This window comes from Enhydra lutris, unplaced genomic scaffold (genome assembly GCF_002288905.1).
Source record: "Enhydra lutris kenyoni isolate GAN:26980312 unplaced genomic scaffold, ASM228890v2 scaffoldscaffold1, whole genome shotgun sequence".
Lineage (NCBI taxonomy): Eukaryota > Metazoa > Chordata > Mammalia > Carnivora > Mustelidae > Enhydra > Enhydra lutris.
The window spans coordinates 26,887,448-26,915,312 of NW_019154085.1; the positions used below are offsets into that span (position 1 = coordinate 26,887,448).

General features: G+C 48.0%; 1 protein-coding gene across 2 annotated transcripts in view; it reads left to right on the top strand.

The window, feature by feature from the left end:
• Positions 1-2,660: 2,660 nt before the first annotated feature.
• Positions 2,661-27,865, top strand: part of LOC111144079 (SWI/SNF related, matrix associated, actin dependent regulator of chromatin, subfamily a like 1) — a 58,198-nt gene continuing 32,993 nt past the window's right edge. Inside the window, exons 1-10 of one of the 2 annotated variants that reach the window (XM_022498193.1) lie at positions 2,661-2,833; positions 4,102-4,136; positions 4,566-5,449; positions 6,233-6,283; positions 9,754-9,987; positions 12,370-12,420; positions 16,968-17,154; positions 20,504-20,654; positions 22,951-23,109; positions 27,224-27,289. In XM_022498193.1, coding sequence (XP_022353901.1) covers positions 4,624-5,449; positions 6,233-6,283; positions 9,754-9,987; positions 12,370-12,420; positions 16,968-17,154; positions 20,504-20,654; positions 22,951-23,109; positions 27,224-27,289 — 1,725 coding nt within the window. In that variant the 5' untranslated portion in view covers positions 2,661-2,833; positions 4,102-4,136; positions 4,566-4,623. Of the gene's footprint in view, positions 2,834-3,924; positions 4,050-4,101; positions 4,137-4,565; positions 5,450-6,232; positions 6,284-9,753; positions 9,988-12,369; positions 12,421-16,967; positions 17,155-20,503; positions 20,655-22,950; positions 23,110-27,223; positions 27,290-27,865 lie in introns of those variants that run through there. The other variant, XM_022498184.1, reaches the window with a different exon arrangement.

Sequence of the window (27,865 nt, forward strand, 5' to 3'; positions counted from 1 at the left end):
GTGTGTGTGTGTGTGTGTGTGTGTGTGTGTGCGCGCGTTTCTAAGGCAACCAGGCGATGCTTCCAGGCAGTTTGGCGCTGCCCAGCTGCCCCGTGTTTGGGAACTTCAGCTGTGTGGTGTTTGCCCGAAGGCCGGGCATCACTTTTGACTTTTCTACTTCATCTGCCTGGGAGGGTGAGTTCAGTTAGAGCTCAACTGTCTCAGCTATCCTCTCTTCTCCCTCCATCCCTTGACTCATGTGCTGTCCTCCAGGCCTTCAAACTTTTAAGGAGGGAATTTTCACTCTAAGTTGGCTTCAAAACCTCAGAAGTATAGGGGGGAAAAAAAACCCTTGCCTACAGTAAGTCCTCAACAAATAATGCTGTTGGCAAAGCAGATGTAAATATTAAGTGGTACCTGATTATACCACTTTCTGAAGATGATTTTTCTTTTTCTTTCTTTCTTTTTTTTTACTGAATTATTTTCTTTTTTTTTAAAGATTTTATTTATTTATTTGACAGAGATCACAAGTAGGCAGAGAGGCAGGCAGAGAGAAAGAGGGGGAAGCAGGCTCCCTGCTGAGCAGAGAGCCTGATGCGGGGCTCGATCTCGGGACCCTGGGATCATGACCTGAGCCGAAGGCAGAGGCTTCAACCCACTGAGCCACCCAGGCGCCCCTTTTTTATTGAATTCTTATATTAATTTCCCATTCTTAGAATTTTAGAAAGTTAGGAGCTAGAAATGTAATTGGAACTCCCAATGCCAGACCTACTGAACTGGGGACTTTGAGCGATAAGATCCATAAAATCTGGGACCCGAGTTCCCCTGGTCCACATGCCCTCTTGGTAGGTATCAAAGGGCAATCTGTCATTTTCCAGGAGAGAAGACTGAGCACAATAGAGTGAAGTCACTGTTATATAAATGGGGGCAGACACGGGTGAAAAGTATAGCACCCAACCTTCTTAGCAAATTAATGGACTCTGTTGGGGGACTGGAAGGGCAGGGAAAAGTGTTCATTAGTTTCTGTTCATCTGTATAATAGAGTTCATGCCGGGTGTAGAGAAATGAAAGACCAAGAAGATTTACCTCGAATATTAGCAACATCCATTTGGCATCTGTTTTGGGATTTTGCAGTTCACTAAGCATTTCTCTTGTCTTGTTTTGATCCCCAGCACAAGATTTGGCAAGGTGGTGGTGTTTTCTACCTTAACTTTGTAGAGGAGAAAATGAAGGCACAGTCACCATGCTTATGTGGCCACAGAAGAGGTAGAGTGAGACTGGCCCACTTTCTAGTACTTAGCATCACTCAAGTGGGCTAAGACAGGCCAATGTCTTTATAAGTTCAAAAAAAATTTTTTTACATGTTCCAAAAACGATTTTGTGTTTCAAAAGTCAGACAAGTTCTATATGAGTATTATAAGAAAATCCAAATCATTCAGGAAAATATAGGTTAAAAAGAAGAGTGAGTTTTGATGTTTCCTTTCCAGACATTTTTCTATGAGTTTACATGCTTTTATAGTTAAAACAGCCTCCTTTCCTCCCTCCCTCCCCTCCTTTTTTTTTTAATAAAGATTTTATTTATTTATTTGACAGAGATCACAAATAGGCAGGGGGGGGGCAGGCTCCCCGCTGAGCAGAGATCCCAATGTGGGACTTGATCCCAAAACCTTGAGATCATGACCTGAGCCAAAGGCAGTGGCTTAACCCACTGAGGCACCCAGGTGCCCCCCTTCCCTCCTTTCTTTTGAATAGCTCAATATATACACATTGCTGTACTTTGTTTTTCTTAAAATTATGTCTTGGCCATTTTTCCAAATCCTTAAACAGAGATCTACCTCTTTGTTTCTAAGTGAGCCACGTTTGAAAACTGAATAGCAACATTCATGTACACTGACAACAGAGAAATATTATATTTACCACCAATATGTAATAACTGAGTTGATTGTAAGAAAAGGGGTATTGATGCTCAGAAATGGGGTAAACTGACTCTAACAATGTCAGTTTAGTAATTTCCCCTGAAGAGTGGGGACTTCAGAATCACAATCACAGCTAGCCTAACACAGCCTTGAAAAAAGTTAGCAAAGAGTTGTCTTAGTTTTCCCACCTATAAAATGGGAATACTAATAACACACGTTCCATAAGGTCATCGTGAGGATTAAGAAAGAAAATTTACATTAAATGGTCAGCACAACAACCGACGAAAACAATGATGATTGACGACGCCAAAATTCCTTGTCCGGAAAGGTCAGGTTGGAGTTGAACAACGGGTGGGTCTTAAACGGCGAGGTGATCAATACCTAGAAATGATGCTCCACCAGATTTTTTCTTTTTTTTTTAAGAGCTACCAAATCAATGTCTGGGATGCCCCTTGGTACAGTTGTGACCCCGAGACTTCAGCTTTGGAAACCTCAACTTTCCAGGCTTTCAAGATATGGTGTTTGGCCAAACCTTTGTGAAAACAAAGACTACAATTCCCAGGCTGCATCACTACAGCCCCGCTCCGCCCCGCCCCGCCCCGCTCACGTCGTTGCGTATTCCTAATCATCGCCAGTCTCTTGGCCGGAACTACAGATCCCAGAAGACCTTGCAGCATCGGTCCTGCTCTCCCGGCCCGTCACTCCCACTTTGCGAAGCGTAATTGCGGCCGTGTTGCTCATTGGGAAGCGTAGTTCTGCGGTGACCGGGCCCCTCCCCCTCCGGGCCCAGGCGCCGCAGTAAGAAGGACGAGCTGGCGGCGCTGGAATACCTGCCCTTAACCGCCCACCCGGAAGGGTAACCTGGCTGGAGAGGGCTCTGGAGACGCTCCCGGGGTCGGGGTGGCCGGCAACGTGATTCGAGTTCCACGCCTGTATGGGTGAGAAGTCGGACGAGACCAAATGCCAGCCAGGAAGAGGGAGTGGGCCAAGGGGACGGGTGAATCCAAGTGGAGATAATGGGGGTGGGAGTGGGGCGTGGCACTCCCTTATTGCCTGGCCTGGCCTGTCCGAGGCGCGCGCGCGCGCGCCCAATCCGGTGGAGCAGGGTGCGGGCAGAGAGGCGGCGGGGAGTCTGGGTGGTGGGCTGTCTTTAGGGTTTGGGGCTGACTAGTGAGATTTCTTCATTCTCAGGGGCTCACCTCCCCTGGCTCCTGGAGGCGGCGCATCCGGCCTTGGGTCTGGGGAGTTTGGGGGTGTAGGGGAGCCCTGGTGGGAAAGTTAGGAGTGTGTTACCCAGGGAGCCTAAGCGCTTCAGCTCTGCCCCGGGAACAAAGCCTTTCCCAGATCCTTCCTTATGGGTGGTTGGAGGAAGTGAGAGGTCTCTGGAGGTACCCCAGAGAGGTACCATGGACACCCCATATGTTTTGGAGCTCTTCCCAAAGGGAGTCTTCAGCAGCAAGAATAGCTTTGAACGCTCTCGGTCTCAACAGTGCTGCTGGAGTCATCCCCATGTCATCACTGTAAGCATTACATGGCAGTAGGTTGAATGGAGGCTCAGTCTGAACCAAGCCAGAGAAATTGGGGTCCAGCTCCTTGGTTCTAGAATATTGTAAAAGATTGTATGGTTCGTAGAGAAATGTCCGGAGTAAATTAATTGAAAAAAAAAATCAGGATACAAAACAATGTGTGTGTATGTATGCATATATATATATATATATATATATATATATATATATACACACACACACACATATACATATATAATGTACGTTTATATTTATATGTATACACATATATAATATACATATAATGTACAGAATGATCCTTTTTTGTGATAAATACACATCTCCTAAATATGGGGCATGTATCTATGGATATGAATAGAAAAAAAGAATAAATTAAACCACCAACAGTGCTTCTTGATGGGTGGTGAGATTACAGATTAATTTAACTCTTTTCTGTACATCTTTTTGTAGCATCTGAGTTTCTACAATGAGCATGCACTACTTTTTTTTTTTTTTCTCCTTATTTTTCCAAAAAGTCACGGTTGCTTCGCAGTGGTGCATTTTGAAAGGCAGGCTCACTGCTTTGTGGCTTGCACCTGCCACCTGCAGCTTGGTTTGCCAGGAGTGATAACGGGATTGAATTAAAAGGGTGAGTTTAGTGTGCAGTCTACATGAAGCTAATGTTTCTTTCCTTCTTCCAGCTTGGCAGGAGTCTGATAGCAAGTGTCTCACCATGGTATGTGGCTGTTTGGGTCTGTGTCAGTCTAATCCATTACTGCTTCTGGTTTCAGATGTCATCCTTCTCATTATCTGATAGATGAGGGGGCACTGCCTAACTTCCTTGGGGTCTGCTCACTCACATTGGCTGGGGGATGAGAGAGAGAATAATACTACAGCTAAAATACCTGCTTAGTTTTGGATTCCATCTCACCTTGCTCTTTGCTTTTTGTCAGGGTCTTTGTTTTAGTATATGCTACCTACTGTCCCTGTGTGTGTCTGTGTATGGTATGTGTGTGTCTGTGTTCAATTATAAAAGAAACCTTTCACATATCCCTTGATTGTACAAATTGTGCATTTCCTGGAGGAAAGCTTTTTAAAATCAAGGTAGGAGCATGAAAAATAAATACATTTAATGTTTATTTCAATATTGTTTTTCCTTTCTCAGCTTCTGCCAATTTTCTGATTAAAGACTGACGTCCCTGCATAAGCATTTCCCTGTTAAAATGTCCCTGCCTCTTACAGAGGAGCAGAGGAAAAAAATTGAAGAGAACCGGCAAAAGGCTCTGGCCCGGAGAGCTGAGAAATTATTAGCAGAAAAGCATCAGAGCGCAGGCTCTGGCTCCTCCATTGCCACCAACTCTCCCCAGTCCAAGCAGGGCCCTCTCCCAAACTTCCCCAGGGATCCTTCTAAGCCAGCGAACCATGGTGTCATTTTCAGGCAACAGAATCTCAACAGTTCATCTAATGGTGACCAAAGGCCTCCTAATTCCCATAGTTTTCATCTAAGTGCTCCAGAGCAGGCAAAGGGGATCTGGAAGAGGCAAGATGTGCCCACAGCCTGCCAGAGCCACAGCCCATCAGGTCAAATGACTCACACTGGCATCTCTCCTCCCTCTGCACAAAGTCCTCCAGAGGGCCCCAGACAACAAATGTTGGGTGGTCCGTTAGGTAAAGGTCATCCTCAGGCTTCACAGGAGATCAAATCCACACCCGTTGCTAACACAACTCAGGAGCCTTTGTCCAAAGCCAAGAGTTTCCAGAAGACACTAGCTTCTTTCTTTGGACAGCCACCCAGGGATCCCGGAGTAGAGGCCAAGGCAGTGAGGCCCTCTACCTCGGGGCAGAACATTTCTGACACCAACTGTGGTTCAGGGAGCGTGACACCTGGGACAGAAGGAAGGCACCCACAAAAACTGGGGGCCTCACACCACAAAGCAGGAAGCTCCCAGGAGGGAAGGTGCATAAGAAGCGGAGATCGTTTCCAGGTGAAGATTGGGTACAATGCCGAGCTCATCACAGTTTTTAAGCGTCTCCCCAGCAGAAGTTACGGTAATGAGGCTTCCATCTTGTTCTTCACATGGTTTTGTTTTTGTTTTGTTTTTTTTTCTTTTTTCTATTTTTAGAGTCTCTTTTAATCTAACAGTTTCTCATAAATATGAAGAGAGTGCATTGGCACATTCTGTCCGTCCAGTTATTGAAATTTTTGTTTTAGCTCATATTTCCTTTTGTAATACACGTTCTTTCCAACAGCTGCCAAACTTGGGGGCCGCCACATGGCCAGATGGAGAAGGGATGAATATTTACTGGGAGGCCAGTTCCCCTGCCGGGTGCTTTGTTTGTGTTGTAGCACTTAAGCGTAACAACAGTTTTTTGAGATAAGTAAATGTTAATTCCATTTTCAAGGCAATAGGGCTGGCTCAGTAAGGTGAAGTAAGATGCTTGAGTTGGTTCCTGTTGGAAGTGCAGAGCCAGGCTGTGCTATCTCTACAACAGCCCAGAGGGCCTGCTCTTTGTTCGGTGTGCCTGGCTACACTGGGTCCCAGAGAACTTGGATTCTAGTCCCACCTCTGTCCTCTGCCCCCTTAGGCGAGGCCATAAGGTTCCAGGGCCTGATGAGTTGCACTATATGGAGTAATAGCACTGTCCTTATTTGTATTTGCCCTTTGTCCCCCACAGGGAATCTGTACATCTGTAGTGGCTCTCCACTGACTGTTTTTCGAACCGAGCACTCATTCATTCATTAAACAAGCTTTTACTGAATGTCTCAGTACAACTCAGAATGACAGTCATCAACCTGATTATGGGCAACTAAGTACTTCTGTTTCATTTCAGATCCTGCCACCAAGACGTGGAACTTCAGCATGACCGACTATGGTGCCCTAAGTAAGTAGGCACGTCCCTGCCCTGCATGCAGGGAAATCCTGGTATTGGGAGGCCCCTAGAGCAGCAGATGTGGTCTAGCTTCTGGTTTAGATGGCGTTTAGGGCACTACCCCAGTGCCCTTCTCCTTTCTCACTCAAGGCCAGCCTACTGAGGCAACTCCCTGGGTGAAGGTCACTGTATTAACCAAAGCCAGCACTTACTGGAGCCACTCTGCCGAGTTGTTCTAAGCCCCTCATACAGGCATACCTCGGAGACATGGTGGGTTTGTTTATAGACCCCCACAACAAAGCAGGTAGCACAGCAGAGTGACTCAGATGACTTTTGGTTTCTCAGTGCATATAAAAGTTATGTTTACATTATACTGTAGTTTGTGAAGTGTGCAATAGCATTATGTCTGAAAAAACAGTGTACAAACCTTAATTTAGAAATTGGTTGCTCAAATGTTACAACCATCACCTGAGCCTTCGGCAAGTTGTAATCACTCATCCCAGATCACCATAGCAAATGGAATAATAATGCAAGAGTTTGAAAGACCACAAGAATTACTAAAATGTGACATCGAGACAGGAAGGGAGCAAATGCTTTTGGGCAGATGGCGCCAATAGCCCTGCTCCGTGTGCAGGGTCTCCACGGACCTTCAGCGGGTAAAGACAACTCTTTATCTGCAACACGCAACACAGCACAGAGCAGTAAAACGAGGCATGGCCATATACACTAACTCTTCTGCCTCTCACAACACCTGTTTTACAGTTGGGGAAACGGAGGCCCGGAGAGGGTAGGTAGCTAAAATGGGATCACACAGCCAGTGAGGCATACACCTGGGATACAGACCCAGACTGCCTGACCTCAGAGCGCACATTCCTACGGGGCTCCTGGCTCCAGCCATGACCACCCTGACAGGACTGCTCAGCGGACAGCCACATCCTCACAGCTCTCCGCACGGTCAGCTCACCTGTAGGGTAGGGAGAAGGGGTTGCCCGGGCAGGCGCCAGTGGGCCCCTTTAACCCAGTCCGTCGTCAGAGCTCTCGAGGGGCACCCCTCCGTCTTCCCAGATTTTGTTGACTCTTAAGCGAAGGTTTCCATCAGCCCTTGGAGCCTGGAGCCTCTTCCTCTGCCAGCACTTCAGCCCTGCGTGTTCTGGCCTCCCGTTTTCCTCCTCTCCTCCTGCAGCCATTTCACTCCTTTCTCTTTCCCCACCCAGTTCAGACAGGGGAAAGGTGAAGATGCAGGACGGGGAGGTCACTTCTTTGCAGGTGTGGGGCCTTGGGTGGGATTCTCTGGAGTCACCAGCACAGCTTCTGGGGGCAGGGGAGGGGCAGCCCCCTGCACAATTCCCTGTGTCTCTCTGTGGCATCCACTGCTTTAAATGTGTGGCATCGGGTGGGGTCCCTTGCTTTGGTAGTTGCTGGTGACCTTTTGGGGGGGAGGGGGGTGACACTCACTGTTATTTTAATCCCTGTGTTAGGTGTTGGGAGAGGGAGGGCCTGTACTCCCAATTAAGACTGCTGCAGGTTTCAACACCTGCATTTCTCATTTTTCTCATTTTAAACCAGTGATTTCCACGACTGTGGTTTTTGTTTGTATTACCGTCTTTCTACTCCTGTACTCTCATTGCTTGGGGACTTGGATAACTTCTGGTTTTACAGATTGATTTTGGTTTTCCTTGTGGTGTGGTTGCTTTTCATAATGCCCTACATCTTTTTTAAAAACCGGTTATTGGACACAAAATTCTCTGTATGGCTTTCAGATGAATGTTACTGATTATGAATTAGTTAGCTCATTTGTGTCCTTATCAGCATTTCGCACACTTGACTTGCTGTCTACAGAGATGTCCCTTAAACACTGGTGTGATGGTTGTGGGTTCTGCATTTATCCCTGTTCTTTTTTCCCCTCTGTTGAAGTACAGCTGACACACGGTGTTACATTTGTTGCAGGTGTTCAACATGGGGATTCCACAACACTGTGTTGGTCTGTGATCAGCACAAAGGTAGCTCTCTTCTGTCCTTGTTTAATTTTCAGATAGGTTTATGGTGTGCCTTCCTAGTAGGTTATCCTTTTTATCCGTGTAATCAGTGTGATGTGTAAAGACTGTCAGTCTTTCTGTCATTTTGCTTTCGGCATACCTGTGGATTTTGCCTTTTTAACCCTCCTATACATACATTGCAGAACATGTGGAAAGTATATCGTCTTGCAAAAAACGACTATTCCCCCATAATCTCCTTACTCAGTTAACCACTATTATTATTTGATTTTCTCCTTCTAGCCTTTTTTCTGTGTGTTATAATATACACACTTTATCTACATTATATGATTTTTATCTTGCCGTTTTTTACTTAGTGTTCCAGCAGAAGCATTTTTATTTTAATGGTGAGTGTTAGCTGCTAATTCCAAGTAACTGCAATACAGGTATCCCCTATCGGATACTTTGAGCCCTAAGAAAATGATTTCATACTGTTGAACTAATATTGGTTTTTGTATTTTTGTCTTTTCCAAAACTTCTTGCTAAAAAAAAATTAACGGCTATATAACATTCCATGGTATAAATGTGTCATAAATGGCTTCAATCATTTCCTTTTTGCTTCACTTACCTTTGCTCCCGATTTGCGTAGGATTAAAGTTGCAAGGAGTAACTTTCTCCATAAATCTCTGTATTTTCAGTTGTTAGTTTGGGCAGATTCCTAGAAGTGGAATCATTATGATCACTGTTTAGGACTCTTGTTCTAGATTACCAAATTATCTTCAAAGGTTTTATTCCCAGCTAGCAATGCAGAGAACTGGTTGTTGTTGTTGTTGTTTAATCTTGCAAATTTGATGAGTAAAAATGACTTTTTATTTCTCTGATTATTTGTGAAGTTGAACATTTTTCCAGGTGTTTGTTGCTCATTTGCCCCCCTCTTCTGAGTTCGTGACGTCTCTGTCTTCTTGCATTTTGTGGTCTTAGTATTTTCTCAAGTGCTGGCTCTACTCAGATTTCTTGCAAAAGTCTCGATTCAGTAGTTTTGCATTTCAATTCCATTTCTTTGTTGGTTTAGACAGTTTAGTTTTACCTCATCAAATTGGCTAATCTGACAGTGCATCCATAACAGATAGAATCGGGCTCAAAACTTCATTTATGGGCTGATGGTTCTGTGTCTCTTTCCCTGGCTCTCCAAGCAAGAGCAGCGGTGACCTGGGGGTTGGGTTCCAGGGCCGATTCCTGGGCCGTTGGCTTCAGTGGCTCCTCTGACCCAGCAGCAGCAATTACCCATTGAGTTCGCACATCTTGGTGAGGCCCCTCCTTCCCCCGTCATTTCTGAGTTGCAGGTTTTGTAACTTGAACACTTGAGGAGCAGACGTTACATTCAGTAAAGACTGGACTTCCTGATGCCCCAGCGAAAGCTCACTTGCAGGCCTTCCTGATCGAACCGTGTTTCTTCCCTCCCTGTGTGGAAGTCAACCACCTTGTCACATCTCTCCTTTTCTTCTGCAGTGAAAGCAGCCCAGAGCCTCCCCACGGTCACCCTGCAGCCTTTGGAAGGGGCTGAGGACAACAGGGAGTCACCCTCCACTTCTGGCGTAGCCCAGACCTGCCTGCCTTTAGCTCCCTCGCTGGCCTTTGTCAAAGGGCAATGCGTGCTCATCTCCCGGGTCCGCTTCGAGGCAGACATCGGCTACTCCGAAGACCTGATCGCACTGTTTAAGCAGATGGAGTCCAGAAATTACGGCAAGTAATTGGCTCTTGCCTGGTTCCTAGGCTGCATGATGGTCTGTGATCTCTGAGCAGGTTATTTCTCTCTCTGTTTGAATGTTCGGAAATGACTATTGTCCCTTAAGAGAGCTTGAAACACAGGCATATGCCATTAAAATAAATGCCCTTGAGTAGACTGAGTCCATGGTTGTCAGATTTGAGCATGCATCCAGACTGCCTGGAGGGCTTGTTAAAGCAAATTGTCGAGAGCCACTCCCAGCCCGATCGCTGGTGACTGGTGCCCACCCAGAGATGCTGACTGAATTCGTTTACATGGCCAGAATCGAACACCACTGGCCCAAGCAGAGCAGTTTTGCTTTATTTTTTTGTGTGACTCTTTAGAAAGTGCCTGGTCAGAATCAGGATCTGAAGTTGTTTTGGGATTTGGAGCTGCTGGGTCTCCTCAGCTTGGGCCGTGTCACTACAAAACCACATGGCTTGTATGGATCGCTGATCTTCCATCCTTGAGGTGGTTTTAGTCTTTTCCTTAGGTAAATAGGAAGCAGACCCTTAACACCTCCTGTTTCGGAAACCTCATGTTCAAGCGGTGTTGGGGGGCAGCCTCTCTAGAATTACTTGCTTGGTGAGCTGTCCTCAGGGTTTGGGGCTCTTTCAGGAGGAGGGCGATGCCAGCTATTAGGTTTGTATTAACTACCAAGGGCAGCCTGCTAATAGGATTTAAGGGAGAGGGGCCGGGGCCTGGCCTGAGTCATGAGAGGGGCCACACGCACGAGAGCCAGCGTTCTCTGCCTCCCCTGCTCCCTTGGGATTTTGGCTTCAGTGTGGGGTCACCCTTACAGGCCAGTGCAGATGGCCTGTGTGCATTCTGCAAGTGGGATCTTTGAAGTCACACTCCTGGTGTGGCCTGCTGTGCTGGGAATGTGAATGACTAAAATATCTACCCCCAGTCCCCCCCACCCAACTCAGATATGCAGAAACCGTGACTGGTTTTTTTTTTTTTTTTTTTTTTTTTTTGCCATAGTTACTCTTTAAAAACTTTCCTGTTTCCTCTTCTGCCCCGGGTCAGGATCGGGCTGTTGTCAGGAGGAGCCTCCCATGCAGTTCCAACATCAGGAGTCATCTGTGTGCCTTTGATCTGTCAGATTATATCCCGGCTACCGTGCTTTTTTCCCTGACACCAACTCGCTGTGTTTGTGCTGCTTGGTCCCTCACCACCTTGTCCTCTCAGTGGTCATGCAGAGAAGACTGAACGTCTGCTGTCCAGAACACCTTTATCTGGTGGAAGTTGTCATGATTTTCTCAGGAGGTAGATCAATGAGAAAACTCTAGAAGAACTTAGCCAGTGTTGGGGACTGAGATGCTTGCCCATTTTGGTCAGTATCGGATGTAGTGTGTGTACATGATACGCATCAGCAGAGGGTTTCCTACTAATAACAACAATAATAATTTATAATGGCCAGCTTGCTTTTGAGGGCTCACTGTTTACCAGATACATGTTCATAAACATGTTATTTATTTTTTGAAGGGGAGGTGTAGAGGGAGAGAGAGAATCTTAACCTACTGAGCCACCCAGGTGCCCCATCATAAACATTTTTTTTTTTAAGATTTTATTTATTTGACACAGAGAGATAACAAGCAGGCAGAGAAGCTGACAGAGAGAGGGGGGAAGCAGGCTCCCTGCTGAGCAGAGAGCCCGATTCGGGGCTCAATCCCAGGACCCTGAGATCATGACCTGAACCAAAGGCAGAGGCTTAACCCACTGAGCCACCCAGGCGCCCCCATCATAAACATTTTGAGGCAGGGGCTCTAACGTCCTGATTTTTCAGGTGTGGGCACTGAGGCCCAGAGAAGGTACATAATTTGCCCAAGGTCACACAGCTAGGAAATGGCAGAACTGAGATTTGAATGTTGGCTGTTTGTCCTCTCTGACAATGTGCTGTTTGTTTCTGTGTAAAAGGAAGCTTATAATGGTGCCCAGCTCTTAGGGTCGTGAGGAGCAGAGGAATGGCATGTGTGAGTCTCTTGGCACCATGCCTAGCTTAAAGTAAGCACTGAATAAGTGTAAGCTACTATTATTACCCCCATCTTGGAAATGGAGGGCATTTCTGACTTTCCGGGCCATCCCTGGTCACGGATCCCTGTAGGTCCCCGTAGGACCCTCTGTCACTCCCTTAATAGCACAGTATTGTTGGGGTGTCTGCTTGTCTTTTCTCCCCTAATTCTGTGGCAGCCTTGAGGGAAGGTACTCTCCGTTTCTGTATCCCTAGTGCCAGGCGCAGGACTAGCCACAGCGTCCTAGCTTACTGGAGATTTCTGGAACCGGGGAATGAATGAGTAACGTGACGACGCATCCGGAGGGTACAGGGTGTCACACTTGCTTGTTTCCTGTCATTGCAGATGTGAAGACCAGGAAGTGGAACTTTCTCTTGGAAGAGCACAACAAACTAAGTGAGTTGCCTACCTTGCTTATTTTATATCATGCTGTGTTAAGCTTTCATTATCTGCCTTAAATTTAACATATTTTAGAGGAAGACCCCCCGCCCTGGCCCCAACTCCGCACCTGTGGTAATTTCACATGCTTGTGCGCAGGACAAGTGAGGGGGAAGATGTTCCCAGGCAGCTGAGAGGGTGGCTTTCCAGCCGCCCACAGACTCAGGACCCCCTCTTCCATCAGAGTGTGGCGGTGTGCATCAAATTCCTAGGGCCTGTGAGACAAGTATTAGTTGGGGACCTTGGGCATCAGACGTGAACTCAGTTTGCTAGTGTAGATGGGAGCCACTGTAGATTCCCCCTAAGAACAGCCTCTCGGTTTACTTTAGAACTGGATGACCAGCGAGGGTCAGAGAGTCTGCGTGGTTATGGGCTTCGGAATAGGCCTGGGCGCACACGTATTTAATGAGCACTTTGGAGACTGACCAAGGAAGGGGTGTGTGTACGGGTGTCAGTATAGGAAGCAGAAGCCAGTTTGGGCTCAATGTTTGTCTCTGTGCTCTGCACGGGCGGGGCCGTAAATTCTAGTGTGCCTGAGAAAGGGGAACGTGGGCATGGCTCTGCCTGTCCCGGAACACCCATCTGTCACCCATCTACCAAGCTGTCACATGCCCACAATGGGTCTGCAGCTGGCACAACTTATGTTCCTCCTGCTTGGCCCCCTGAGGACTCGTTGGGCCTCCCAGGCAGTGCTGGTCCCAGTCAGGCGAGGAGACACAAGCTCCAGCCGAGGAGCTCCAAGTCATTGCCCATCTTGCCCAGCAGGCCAGGGCTCTCAGCAAGAGGGAAGAGCTGGGTTTCATCCCTCGGTCTCCTCGTGTGATTTACAAGGTGAAATCGGGCAGATGATTGAACATTCTGGGTTCCCTCGTCCTTCCCGTGAAAGAAGGGGTCTCCAATCCGTATCTGCCCTACGGACAGAAATTCAGTATAAGGGAAGCGCCTTTGACTCCTTGCAGAGAGACATGCTGCAGACTCAAGGTTCAGACTGAATGTGATGAGATCCTTATTTAGTATCAGCAAAGGCTAGCGGAGGCAGAGACGATGCCTGACATGCCGAGACTCCGTGGCCCTGCTGTTTGGAACTTGTGATTTGCAGCGAACTGTTTGGCCAGAGCTGAATTATTGATGAGCAATGGGCCTGAGTGTTTCCTTCTTGACCCCTTGTTTTCCAACCACAGAAAGACATATAAATATGTGAGCCATAAAGACTGACTTTTGTGGACCAACATGTGAAGCAGGATATGGACAGTGTTAGCAGAGGATTGTAACGAAAAACCATGGCTTGCGACTCACATGACATTATATAATGATGGATCCACATCTTGTGTGGGCCATAGACTTTGGAAGGTCTGAGGGAAACGATGGATTCTTCACCCAGAAATATGCACATAATGGCCACACACAAAATTTTGCCTTTTATATTAAGGACTCCATGGGTCTGGAGTTAGGAGTTCTAGAATTAGGGCTCAGATTGCTGTTTTGTGTGTTGGCCTGTCAATATAGTGTTTTATAGAAAAGAAGATGGATTCTCCCTACTTTGTAGTGTGTGAAAAGCTTGAACTCAGAGAGAGAAGCCTGTTGTTTTCCCTTCCAGGAGCATTGCAGGGTCACAATAAAGTCCGTGATGGAGATCAGGCCACATGGGTGATCTTGACTTTGTAATGTGACCCATTCGGAAACATAGAAGCCAGACCTGTGAACAAGAGGCTGAGGAGATGAGGCACTGCCCAGTGACCCAGCCTAGTCCCTATTCCACTGCTCACAGACTGTAAACCTCGGGGGCCCCACGACCCTCCCCTCACCCTAGGTCTTGTTCCTGACCCTGAGCTAGTGAATGTGTGCATCCGAAACTCATTTAAAAATGACAGTAAGACCTCCTGAGCATATGAATGACGTGGTGATGATTATTTCCTCCAGATAAGGCAAATCTAAGAGTTTCCCTCCTCCCTCTTTTCTCACTGACTTGAGGCCATTTGCCCACAGTGAGATTGGCAAACGGCCTTTTGTTTTCCCCGGGCTGTCACAGTCCAGAAGGGCTCTGCATCCCCCTCACTGATCTGGTCTTGTCAGCTGCTATTTGAAAACATTAGCATCTCTCTGCTGTGTGGCTCCCTAGCATTCTGCCAAAGAGCTGTTTCACAGAAACGATTTCTAGATGACTCATGAAGCCAGACAGCACACTCCTGTCATCTTCCAGCACCTGGAAAGGACATCCGTGAACTGGGGGGCTGTCTCAGAAACACAGCCGCGTGGCTGAACTGGCGGCACAGGGTTAGGGAGGCAGTAGCTGGCGGGAGACAGAGCGGAGGTTGCTTTTTCCTCCTGAACGGCTGGAAGAACATAATACTCGCTGAGCTCCACATCTCGCACCAGCCAGATCGTCAGGCCTTTTCTAAGCTTCCATCAGGTGTGCGAGTGCTGGCGATCAGCAGGATTAAAATGAAAATGGTTTCTGAAAGCACATGTGGTGCTCGGTCTCCTGAAGTGTGCAGAAGTCAGCATGTTCAGATGGAATTCGGAGGCATAAAATGTATTTCTCCATCAGTACGGGAAGTCTTTTTTATATGAAAGCCACCAGCCTCACCTAATTTCTTATCGTGATGATTGTGCTCACCCAAAGCATTTCCAGAAATAGCTGGTATATACATTTAGCGAAAAATGGAAGTGGATTTAAATATATTGAGAATACAAAGAGACTTAAGGTGGTGGTAGATGGCTCGGCCCTCCATGTTCAGATCAGTATTTGCTATGGTAGCCAGCTGATGGTGTGGCAGAGAACTTGGAAAATGTTGTGAGCATATTAGGAACACACATAACTGTATGGAGTACAGAACCAACAACCGTAGAATTTCGAATAATATTGGGGAAGAGTGAAATATACCCAGTTTCTTATTTGGTTCCTTTTACCAAGTTCCTGGAAGCAGCCCTTTGGAGGATGACAGTGACTCCCAGGGTGCCCACTTAAAGGTAAAGGATGAAGAGAGTCGAAGATCTGCAGACGGTAGTTACTCTCCCAGGTAGATTTTTCAAAGGACAGTGGTAAAAGGGAAGGGCATCTCGAAAGCTACCACCCATAAGACAGCGGGCTGTAGTAGATGGGTAGTAATTCTACCACTAGGGATGTCTAGGCCTGTCATCTTTAATTTTTAACTTACCTCTCTCCTACCTCCAGAATTATCTGTTTTATTTGTATCTCTGGTTTATTCTTTTTCTGTTTCTCTATTAAATAAAGGGGCTTTTTTTCCCTTCTTAATTTTAAAATCAGATGAGGCTAAATTCCTTCAAAAAGCAAAATCATTGAGATTAATTTGCTTTCATTTCATGAAGATCCCAAGTAATTTTTCCCACTTGAGGTAATGGGTCCGACTGGAAGGAGAGAGTTCCCCAACCATTATACAGAGAGGTCTGGAACCACTCACTTGGAAGGGAGGTAAAAACCCCTAAATACAAGCTTTAATTGAAAGAGTCAGAGTAGTGATCACTCCTAGTAATAGTTGAGACTCTGAGCTTAGCAGGGCTTGGTGAGTTATTTCTGTGAAGATAATAAAGACTTGAGGCTTTGTAGGCTCTGTGGTCTCCCACCTGCTCAAGTCAGCCACTGCGGCAAGCCCGCAGCCATGGATGTTCCATAAGCAAATCGTCGTGGCTGTGTTCCCGCCACACTTTGTTTACAAAAGCAGGCAGTGGGCCAGTTTGGCCCACAGGTCTTGCTTGCCAACACCTGCTTTCGAGGATGGGTGAGGTGCTGTCAGGTTACCTCCAGACCAAGGGACTTGCCGGCTGCTTCACCGCTGATGTCACTGCTCAAACTCCCCTCTCTCAAGGGGAGATCCGCATTCTCTTAGGGAAAGGGTCACCAGGGTGCAAGGCCACTTATATTTTTATCACTTGGTAGGCTTTGACATTGCTACTGTTGTCTGTAAATAGCCCTCCTATCCTCCTGATCTTTGTTGGAAACCTAAGAGCTGCTCTGAACAGAGCACAGCGCACTGGCAGCAGGTAACGTCGAGTTCTCATATTCTCAAACATCAAGACCCAAAGAAAACATGAAGAGAATGGAAGCAAGACAAGATTTATTCATTCTATACCTTGCCTTTTTTTAAATGGGTCTTTCAGGACTGATTTTTAAGAATGTGGGACCTTATTTATTTGAATGGGAATACTAATATAATTTCTTTTAAGTTACTTTAGGTCAAAGAAGAATCAGTCACAGAAACATTTTGCAATACTTCCCAGCATCCGTGTAGTGTAGGAAATCAGTCTGACATTCGCGATTGCCCTCTTATTTGCAGGAGCTAGTAGAGAGGGAGCATTAGGTCTCTAGGATTATGTACTTGCTCAGGATATGACTGTCAGCCCTCGGTTTTCTCTCCAGTTATGGTTTTGAGAAGGTGACACACAGCAGAATTCCAGTCACTGAGCTCTATCTCAGAGTCTCTTCACGGTCCTTCGCTCTCATGGGCATTAACCTCCAAGTCACACACCTCTGTCCTCCTTCCTAGTCCAGAGCGTGCGCTGCCTTCCGCAAGTTCATCTGGACCCTCTGCCCAAGACACTCACCCTGGCATTCGCATCGCAGCTAGAGAAGACGTCTCCCTGCCTCACAGAACCCATCCCTGAGGCAGACCTTTCTGGAGTGGACCCCAAGCTCGTGTCCAATCTGCTGCCCTTCCAGAGAGCGGGAGTCAAGTAGGTTCTCGGGTCTTCCTCTCTCCTGGACTTCGTGACTCACACAAACTGGGTTCAGCTGCTCCTCACTCTTTTAAGAACACTCATCTTGCATGCACATCTGGAAGCATCTAGGCACTGCACAACCAGGTGTGCTGTAAGCAAAGCCTGATTACAACCATTGATTTCAAATTCCATGAGTTAATCAGGACTCTAGATTGCAGGTGTGCAGAAACCCAACTCAAGACGGGTTCAAGAAAAGAGATTTTTCGGTGTGCGTAGTAGAAAACCAAGGGTCTTCAGAGATCTCATCAGAACTCTCTGTCCCACTCTCAGTTTGGCTCTCTCCTCTGTTTGCTTTGTTCTCAGCCAGGTGCTCCTCAGATGTGGCGGCTAGGGCACAGCAACCCAGTGGAAGCTCTCTTTCCTGATGGCCCGACACTGAAGGGCCTGGAATCCGGTGGCCATGCCAGGACCAGTCACTGTGGCCTGGGGACTGGGGAGTCTTACTGGTGAGACTGGATGACAGGCCCATCCCTGGAGCCAGCTGGTAGGGCCCCAGTCCCCAAGTTACTTGGACTGAGAGTGGAAGGTGTTGGTTTTCCAAAAGAAAGTCAGGGTGTTCTTATTACAGACAGAAAAGAAGATAAGCCCACATTGTGACCTGTCCTGTTTTCCAGAGCTTCTTGGGAGAAGCCAAATGACAGGTTTGAACTTGCCTTCTAGTGAAAACACTGGAGGTCAAGGAGAGGAAAGAGATGGTAAGAGCTTCATCTGTCATTCAGCAGTGTAGCTGGGGATGTAAGCCAGGATAAGGAGAGCAAGTCCTTGTGGACCTGGTGAACAAAGACAGCCTGCCCGCAGGCAGCCTGCTCATGAGGTTTTGGTAAAATCTTGACCACTGTCTTAGGGTTTTGTTCTGAGATTTGGGCAGTCATACCTGCATTCCCGTGGTCCCAGCTCTGTTCACACCCTTTCCCTTGTTTTCCCTCCCAATTCCATCTGTCTCAGATAACACGCTTTGCACAACTTCATCTTGCTTGAGAGGTTGCCCACCCCCACCCATGGGCAGCCTCTGTATCCGGTGCCCAAGCTCCTCTGGGCCCCATTAGAGATCCTGGGCCCGTGTGGTACGTGCTGCCTTGCCAGTTAAGCCGTCATCACCAAGAGGCTCTATGTGGATCCCCCAGGCCTGATGTGAGCCCGAACCAGAGCCTGGCCAGCAGCTTCCGTCTTTTCCCTTGTGGTACTTACAGCCTTTCTTCGAAACTTCCAGTTAAATCCAGATATTAACTGTCATCCTCTGAAGAGGAGGATTTGAGTGTTAAAGAACAAGGTCTGGCACTTCCAAGTTGGTCTTGTAAGAGCTATAAGGAAAACACTCTTAAATTTATGTAGTAGTCTCTAAGATCTAGATCAGGTTCCTGTAACGTCTAAAACGTCCCTTTGAGCAAATGAGTGAGGTGAGACCCAGCATGACAGTCGTGTGCCCAGAGTCACTGAGCTTCCAAGAGTGGAACTGGAGCTGAAAACCACGTTTTGTAATGATGAGCACAGCCCCTGTGGTCCTCCAACTGCCCTGTCGGAAATGGCGTTCAGATTGTTTCTCTGTTAGGCAGGCATTTCCTTTGTTCTTTTTTGTCTACTTTGTTTCTTAGTTGGGCTACTTCAAAGCAGGGAAAAAGAAAGGGTCTGTTCTGCTTTGAGAATGCCTGGATGGACAAACCACAGGGACGCGGCTAATGGCCGAAGCAGAGGGTACTCAGGTGTGTTGCCTAGGTGCCCCCCTCCACCCTGGCCGTCAGTTCTGTAAACTAAAAAGTGGGGTAAAAAATGAATCTTTCCACACTTCCTCCCCCATCTGTGTGGCGAGTTGATCCTGGAGATAGTCGAGAAGATTTAACCAAGGCACATGTGCCGAGAAGAGGCTGGGCCTGTCTGAGAGGCGAGGTGGCCCCACTCTGGGCTCCCTTCCTTGCCACTGAAGGCATGTGGTGGTCATGGCCAGGGGTGCAGAGGGGCTGCTACCTGCCCTGGTGGGTCGTCGTGGTCCCTGGGGGGACAGAGCAGCACTGTGATGTGGTAGGTGTCATCCACCAAGCCCAGGAGGCTGGCTCCTGCCACCTGCAGACACACTGCTCATTTTGCTGCCTCTGCTGAGCGGGCGCTGGCTTTCAGAGGGCGGACAGCTCAGAGAGGCCCCTGCAGCTCCTGTCAACCGTGCTTCTGCTGATCAGAAGGGGCTACACTTGCTGCCTTGGCTGTGTGAGGAGGAAAGAAAAAGGACTCATCGACCAGCTTATTCTCAGGTTTCTGGGCGAATGATCAGTTTTTCAGAAATTGAGATGGAAGAGGGCTGGTGTTTGGAGCAGGAGACCAGACATCTGGCACTTGGGATCCTTTTCCCTTTTCACTGATTCATTCGTGAGTCAAGCAAGTCCTTTTTAGCGTTCATCTTGATTGTTTTTCTTTCTGTGGGGTAGTAGTTAGAAGAGAAACACTTCCCAGCATGTACGATGGTGCCAGGCCCTGTAGTTGGTGTCCTAAACATTAACTCTGTTAAACCCTGTCCACGGTCTCTGGGGCAGGCCCTTTTATTTCCATCTCATGGCTGAGCCACTGAGGCACCAGGAGCTGAGGTAACCTGTGGGAAGGTACCCTGCTGTGAAGCAGCGGAGCTGGAATGCCCCCGCAGGCCACTCGGGCTCCCAGAGAGTGGAAGAAGGTGCCCTTCTTCACAAAGCGTCTTCAAGAGCTGTCACGCTGGAGGGGCCCCAGTGGCTGCTGGTGGAGGAGAAGCTGCTGAGGCTGGTGTTCTCTGGTAGACAGACACCCTGGTGCTGTCCTCCCCTCGGCCTGTCCTGTTCTGCAGTGTTCTCTTGTCTTTGCCAGTTCCTTCCCTTTGCCTCTGTGCATAAATGTCCTCTCTGACCTTGAGAAAGCCTGCTTTTGATGCCACCTTCCTTTCTAGGCATACCTCTCATGCGAACAAGGCCACCCCTCCTGGACCCTGTTTAGGGGCTGCTTCCAAATCTCCTCCTCTCTCACTCCCCCAGGTCTTGCCTGCACTGGGCTGAGGGGCCCACCTCTCAGAAGCTCCCTCCCTTGGCTTGCTTGACCCATTGCCTCTAGAGCCTCTCTCTACCTTTTGACCGCTGTTCCACATTGTTCCTATTTTGACTCTTCAATTTTTTTTTTTACTGTCATGCTGTCCCCTGCTGGCTCCTGTCTTCCCTTTCCTGGGGAGCAGGGCCCGTGCTGCGGACTGCGGTGGCCCATACCAAGTGCTATTGCTTTACATGGTGGCATGATGGCAGGTTAACCCCTGACAGATGTGCCATGCCCCTGTCCTTCCCTCTTCTGCTTTCAGTTTTGCCATAGCGAAGAGAGGCCGCCTGCTGCTGGCTGATGACATGGGCCTGGGGAAGACCATCCAAGCCATCTGTATTGCAGCCTTTTACCGGAAGGAATGGCCGCTCCTGGTGGTGGTCCCGTCATCTGTGCGCTTCACCTGGGAGCAGGTCAGTCCCCCTTGTGTTGTGATTTTAACCAGGAAGTGTTCTCAGTGTTGAAGCAGTCAACTAACAATTTGGGGGCAGGGCCTGGGGGAGCTTTAGAAGATCCTGTGTCAGCTGAAGGAGGAAGGGAGAGGAGGTGGCCTTCAGAGGAGAGACTCTTGGTTTTCTGAACTAGAATCAGGTTATGCCCTTAGGGAAGAAAGCAGAGGGGTTAGGAGCTCAGACTTGCCTCCGTCTGGCAACAGATGCTTCCTGAGCACCTCTCATGTCCCTGCTGCTCCCCCCTGCCTGCCAGTACCACACAGAGGTTTCAAAATGGCTGCCTCCTTTACGTCCCTGGATCCCATAGCAGCTGTGTGCGCGTGCATGCAGTCGGTATCAACCCCGTTTATAGATGACAAAACTGAGTCTTACCGAGGTAAAGCAGCAGGCTCACTGGTAGTCAGACCTTGAAGGGGCATCTCCTGAGCTGTTGGCCTAGGTTTTGTGCACCTGGAGAAGGTGGCGTGGGCAGGATGGTCGCTCTCAGCCGGGTGCCGTTAGAGCTGGAGAACTTGATGTGGGCACTGCGTTAGCACTCGGCTGTGAGCTTTGTCTTCCATGAATCCAGGGATCAGAGGGCTTCCGTGAAATGAACACCCAGAGAAGCAAACCTGGTGGAGAAAGGAGGAGACCTAATTCATCGTCCGTAGTTTTTCCCAGCTCTCTGCTCTTTGTGGCAGCTGTCCACTTCCTCACACGTTGGCTTCTTCCTAAGCTCCCCACCGTTAGCCACTCGTGGAGAAGAGGCAGCTCCGCCTCTTGCTGGTCAGCCAAATGCCAGACACGCCCTTCCAGCTGAAGAGAAAGCAAAACTTTAAAAATGTGCATCACAGCAATACCTCTTTTTTTTCTGTCCTTGTGACCTGAATTCCACCCCTGCCTCTAGAAACGAATAGTTCAACACATATTTATTTGATGTGGTTGGGTTCCCACAGCACCCTCAAAAATTCTCAAAAAAAAAAAAAAAAAGAAAAAGAACCAGGCAGTCACTTAGAGCAGGACCAAAACTGGAGGAAGAACTAGCCCTTAACATCACCATAGTGTCAGCCCAGGGACCTAGCCACTGAGATGCAGGTACCTGGTGGCCTTCCATTGTCTCCAGGCACTGGCTTGGGCTAGGGATGACAAGGTTGCAGGAGAGCAGGTGATAAATATTTTTGTCATTATCCGTGTCTTTGGTATATACCAGCATCTGCTAAAAATTCCTTTATAAAATTCCTCCTAAAGCTGGTGCAGCCACTCAGCCACTCTGGAAGATAGTATGGAGGTTCTCAGAAAGTTCAAAACAGAGCCACCCTACAACCCAGTAATCACACTACTGTGTATTTACCCTAAAGATACAAACGTAGTGATCCGAAGGGGGCACGTGCACCCGAATGTTTATAGCAGCAATGTCCACAACAGCCAAACTATGGAAAGAACCTAGATATCCATCAACAGATGAGTGGTTAAAGAAGATGTGGTATATATACACAATGGAATATTATGCAGCCATCAAAAAATCTTGCCATTTGCAGCAATGTGGATGGAACTAGAGGGTATTATGCTGAGTGAAATAAGTCAATCAGAGAAAGACAGTTATCATGTGATCTCTCTGATATGAGGAATTTGAGAGGCAGGGTTAGGGGAGTCATGGGGGGTTATGGAGGGAACAAATGAAACAAGATGGGATTGAGAGGGAGACAAACCATAAGAGACTCTTAATCGCATGAAATAAACTGAGGGTTGCTGGGTGCGGGGGGATAGGGATATGGTGGTTGGGTTATGGACATTGGGGAGTGTATGTGCTATGGTGAGTGCTGTGAAATGTGTAAGCCTGATGATTCACAGACTTCTATCCCTGGGGCTAATAATACATTATATGTTAATTAAAAAATAATTTAAAAAAAATAAAATTCCTTCTAGAAAGAGTCCATTCTTGCGCTGCAGAAACTTGCCATCTAGTTAGATATTTGAGGCCTGAAATCCGCAGACAGCACAGTGACTGCTAACAAGTGCTTCCTTACAAAGGCAGGCCATGTGGTGTTAGTGGAACGTGAAGGAGTGGATGAGTGGGAGGGCAGTGGAGGTGATTGTTAAATTTATGGGCCTAAGGGCTCCAGCAAATACAGGGGCATGAGGAGAGAGAGGCGCTGAGTTCGTCTTTTGGGAAGCGTTAACATTGTCTACTGAGAGGGCCGCTGATGGGTGGGCTGGGGTCCCAGCTGGCAGCTGCCGGCCAGATCCCCGAGGTTTCCTTCTCCCCTGTCATCCCCAGGCCTTCCTTCAGTGGCTGCCGTCTCTGAGCCCAGACAGCATCAATGTCGTGGTGACTGGCAAGGATCGCCTGACGGCTGGCTTGGTCAACATTGTCAGTTTCGACCTTCTGAGCAAGTTAGAAAAACAGCTAAAAACCCCCTTTAAAGTTGTCATCATTGTAAGTGACTTGGCAGAGTCTTTAAGTGCTTTAACTCTGGGGAAACTCGCTTCTTAAAAGCTCCGGGAACTTTCATGTCTGTGCTCTCCTGGAGCTTCTCTCTGTTTCTAGGAGAATAGAAATCACTGTCTTTATTTTGTGGGAAACTGGCATTTTACTCATCTCAAATAACAGTTCTCAACCCTGGCTACATATTAGAATCTCCTGGGGAGCTCTTTGAAAGTGTCAAATATTTACTAGGCCTGAGCTGTGGGGTTGCAGCCCATCTCCCTGCCAGGAGGTCATGGATAGAGGCCAACTTGGGGGCCCTGGGCCCCAGCCTGAACATTAGGGGCGTCTGCCTTCATCCGGTGGCCTCTCTTGTCCAAGTGTCTCAGATCAAACAGTAAGTTTTTTCCCAGCCAATATAAAGATACTCCCTCCCTCCCCCACCAAAAAAAGTACAGCTGACCCTTGAACAACATGGGTTTGAACTGCGTGGGTCTGCTCATAGGCAAATTTTTTTCAATAAATACAGCACAGTATGGTAAATGTGTTTTCTCTTAGGTTATTTTAAAATATTTTTTTTCTCTAGCTTTATTGGAAAAATACAGTAAGTAATCATATAACATACAAAATACGTGCTAATTGTGCATGTTATCAGTAAGGCTTCTGGATGAGATGTTAAGTTTTGGGGGAGTCGGAAATACGTGCTGACTTTCAACTGCAGGAGGCGGGTGTTAGCAGCCCTAACCCCTGCGCTGTCCAAGGGCCAGCTGAACTTACCACAGGTTTTTGGTCTGTTTTTTTCTTAAGTAGGCTTTACTCAAGTTCTGCTCTCAGATGAGATTGCGTCTCTTTCAGTCAGCTGGTTTTCCTGCTTTTCATTCCTCAAGTCCTCTCTGAGGAAAGTCTAGAAAGGCCTGGAGCCAGCCACGTGGCAGAACTCCGTGTATTCATGGGGCTCACAAATAAAGATGAGGAAAAGGCGTGCAGCTCCCAACTCCAGAGCAGCTAACCATTGACAGACGTTCTGGGCCACAGAACCCAGTGGAGGATTTTCAGAAGTTTACCTTTGTTTTTCCTCTCAGCAAAACGGGAATCCACTGCCTCCAGATGATATGTAAGGTTTTTCTTTATTCAAACCTGTGAATTTTAAAAGCCCATGGTATTTTCCTTCTCTTAAAAATAGAATTCTCTGCTGACAGTGGCTTCCCAAATCCTGAGGCTCAGAATGTGTACTGCATGTCTTATCTAGAAGGAGGGAAAGGAATGCGTTTTTAGGAGGTCCAGAAAAGTCAACAAGATTGCGGTGGAGCCTGTGGGTTTCTCAGCTCGGGGCTGGCTGTCAGGGAGGCTCGTTCATCCATGGGTTCGGCCAACACTGAGCACCAGTTTCACACTGAGGGTGTGGAGGGAGGAGAGTCGGCCCCATTCTCCAAGATACCACAGTCCAGTAGACAGACTCGCGTGCAGAGCATTAGGATACATTTTAGTGCCCAAGTCTCGTGGGAGCTTAGAGGAGGGAAGAAGGCACAGTTGCTGTCCTCGGGGATCTGCTGTCATTTGGACATGAGAGCCACACTATGTTCCTAGCCTAAGCAAACTTAAATGTCTGTGTGTTTTCACAGCTGTAAGGTAATGAGTCTTTAGGGAAGTTGTTTCTGGTTTGGCATAAATTCAGGTGTGGCTCTGAGAGTATGTCCACATACACATGAAATGCAGACCTTTATTTTTTTTTTTTTTAAAGATTTTATTTATTTATTTGACAGAGAGAGATCACAAGTAGACAGGCAGGCAGAGAGAGAGAGAGAGAGAGAGGGAAGCAGGCTCCCTGCTGAGCAGAGAGCCCGATGTGGGACTTGATCCCAGGACCCTGAGATCATGACCTGAGCCGAAGGCAGCAGCTTAACCCACTGAGCCACCCAGGCGCCCGAAATGCAGACCTTTAAAGCAGTATCCTGGGATGGCAGTGATGGTTCTCGAGTGTGTAGGAAGAATCATGCGCTCATTTCTTTTTTTTTTTTTCTTAAGATTTTATTTATTTATTTGACAGATAGAGATCACAAGTAGGCAGAGAGGCAGGCAGAGAGAGAGAGGAGGAAGCAGGCTTCCCGCTGAGCAGAGACCCCCCCCCGATGTGGGGCTCGATCCCAGGACCCTGAGATCATGACCTGAGCCGAAGGCAGGGGTCTTTACCCACTGAGCCACCCAGGCGCCCCAGTGCTTTCATTTCTTGCGTGTTCTTCTGTGTCAGGTACTTGACGCGTAATTGCCCCTCTTCCCCGAGGCCCCTGAGGCAGACACTGTGTCCTTTTCACCACTGATGGAACTGATGTTGAGAGTGCTCACGTGATGTGCCCACAGGCGTGAGGCCAGCAAGATGGGGCATCACTGATCAGAGCCGGACTGCATCATGTGTGTCTGGCTCAACACTTCAGTCTGCCAGATGATTTTTGGCAAGCCACTCACCACCCGTGTTAGTTTGTCTTCAGTTATTTAAGAGCCCTGTCCTCTTCTGATTTCAGAGAAATGTTACAGGAAGGAATAAAGTGTCAGCTCTAAGATGTCATACTTCTTAGAAGAGAATTCAGATGGAAGCCACTCCCGGTGGTTAGTTATAATAGTGCAACATTTTAGCCCATTGGTTAAAAGGGTTCATTCCCTTCCCCATCCTCTGTCTTTCCTGCTATTTCTCACTATAAACCGTTTCCTTCTTGGCTGTCTTGCGGGCTCATTGTTAGACAGGAGTACGAATGTTACACCCCAGGTTTCTAGGAACAGATGTTCTGACATTTGCGGGTTCATCTTGCGCTCCTCTCTGTTGTGCTTTTGAGAACCATATTGGTTCATCATAGCTGAAATGGAACAGCAGGTTTCTTGCAGATCACCTCTCGAGATAGAGCCAGGATCCCCTCTATGTCCCCATCAAAGGGTGGCCCATACCTCTGAGTGCTTACTGGGCTCGGTGGTAGGACTGTTCTAAGGGCTTTATGTGTGTTAGCCCTTATGACTTACGGCAGCCAGGTAAGTCAGGTAGCGGTGTCTTACCATTTTATCCATGGAGAAATTGGCACCGTAGAGAGGTCCGTATGTACCTGTATGTATACTGTGTGTGCTCAGGTCCATAGCAGGTAATTTGAATGTGTACCAAAATAGAAATTTCTTTCCCAAATACTAAGAATGTGTTAGTTACTCATTTGGCTTTGGAAAATACGACAGGGGTGGCTGACTGGCTTAGTCAGTAGAGCACATGAGTCTTACCTCAGGATTGTGAGTTTGCATCCCATGTTGGGTATAGAGATTACTAAAAAGTAAAGTATCTGGGGAATCTGGGTGACACAGGTAAAGCACCTGACTCTTGGTTTTGGCTCAGGTCTGCTCTTAGGGTCCCAAGATTGAGCCCCGCATTGGGCTCCACGCTCAGTGTGGTGTCTCCTTGAGTTTCTCTCTCCCTCTCCTATAGCCCCTCCCCTCCGCTTATGCACTTTCTCTCTCTTTCCTAAATAAATAAGTAAATCTTTAAAAGAAAAAAAAGTCTTTAAAAAAGAGAAAATGCTGTATTCTAGTTTGCTTATAATCAAGCTCTGTGTGATAAACCTGACAGTGCCTTCAGGATGGGCGTTGTGTCTCCTCCCCCTCCTCAAGTTCCCACAGTACTTTTTCACACTTCCTCAGTGACAGGCACTTACAACGCTGTCTGCTCGGTTGTGGCGTCTGGTGAGCTCCGGGGGGGCAGGAGCTGGGCGCCACTGCCGCACACCAGGGCGAGGCACGCAGTGGGCCCGCTCTGGCGTCGTGCTGTGCAGACGAGAGGCGTTTCTTACTAAGCAGCAAACCATCTCTCAGCAGTTCCCGTTGAGCGCTGCCTGCAAGGTGGGCTGGGCAGAGTCACTAACCCCACGTCCCACTTGGCCAGCGGCCCCAGAGATGGAGCGACTTGTCCGGAATAAAGTGGGGAAGCGGCACCAGAACCTGGGTCCTTAACTGAGGCCCACAACCCTCTCCTTGAATGAGAAACCAAGGGAGGCGTCCCCAGTGTGGCTCCGTGTCAGGGTCAAGGTTAATGTGGGCTCCGGCTCCATCATCCACTCAGGATTTGGCCTTGTTCACCTGTGTGACCCTTTCTTTTCAGGATGAGTCTCACTTCCTCAAGAACATTAAGACCGCCCGCTGTCGTGCAGCTATGCCCCTCCTCAAGGTGAGTCCTGTGGAGAACAGGTGTGGAGCTTGAGGCCACTCAGCATTGAGGGCTCGCTGTATCTTGCTCAGGCTGGCAAGGGGGTCAAGGAGAGCAAAGGCTTTCATCCGAGGCGAGGGGCTGCGGGCCATGGACATGACTTAGCGTGGACTCCAGCTGTCACTGTGTCGGGCTTCAGCACCAGACTTGTTTTTCTTCCTAACTTCCTGCTAAGGAACTGTCTTCTCAGTCTCTGTGGGGGCAGAGCTCTCATGGTGCTGAGAACCAAGGGAGATGAGTCCTATAGACTTGGAACCAGGCCGTCAGGAAGCAGAAAGAAGCCCCACAAAGCTGAGGCCTACCTCGTAAGCTGATGCTTTTCCCGGGGCTCCCTAAGCCTGTTTGGTCATTGAGAGGCTCAGCCACCCACAGCCCTTCCTCTGGTGGGCTCAGTTGGGGCCTGAGTGCTTCGGTGGGTCGAACCTTCAGAGCAGGCAGTGGCGTGGACCTCGCGTAGCTTCTCATCTGTATCTGAGTGTTCTTTTCCCACATCCCACCCCAGACAGTGCGAAGGCCCCCAGACTGCCTTCCGTCTTT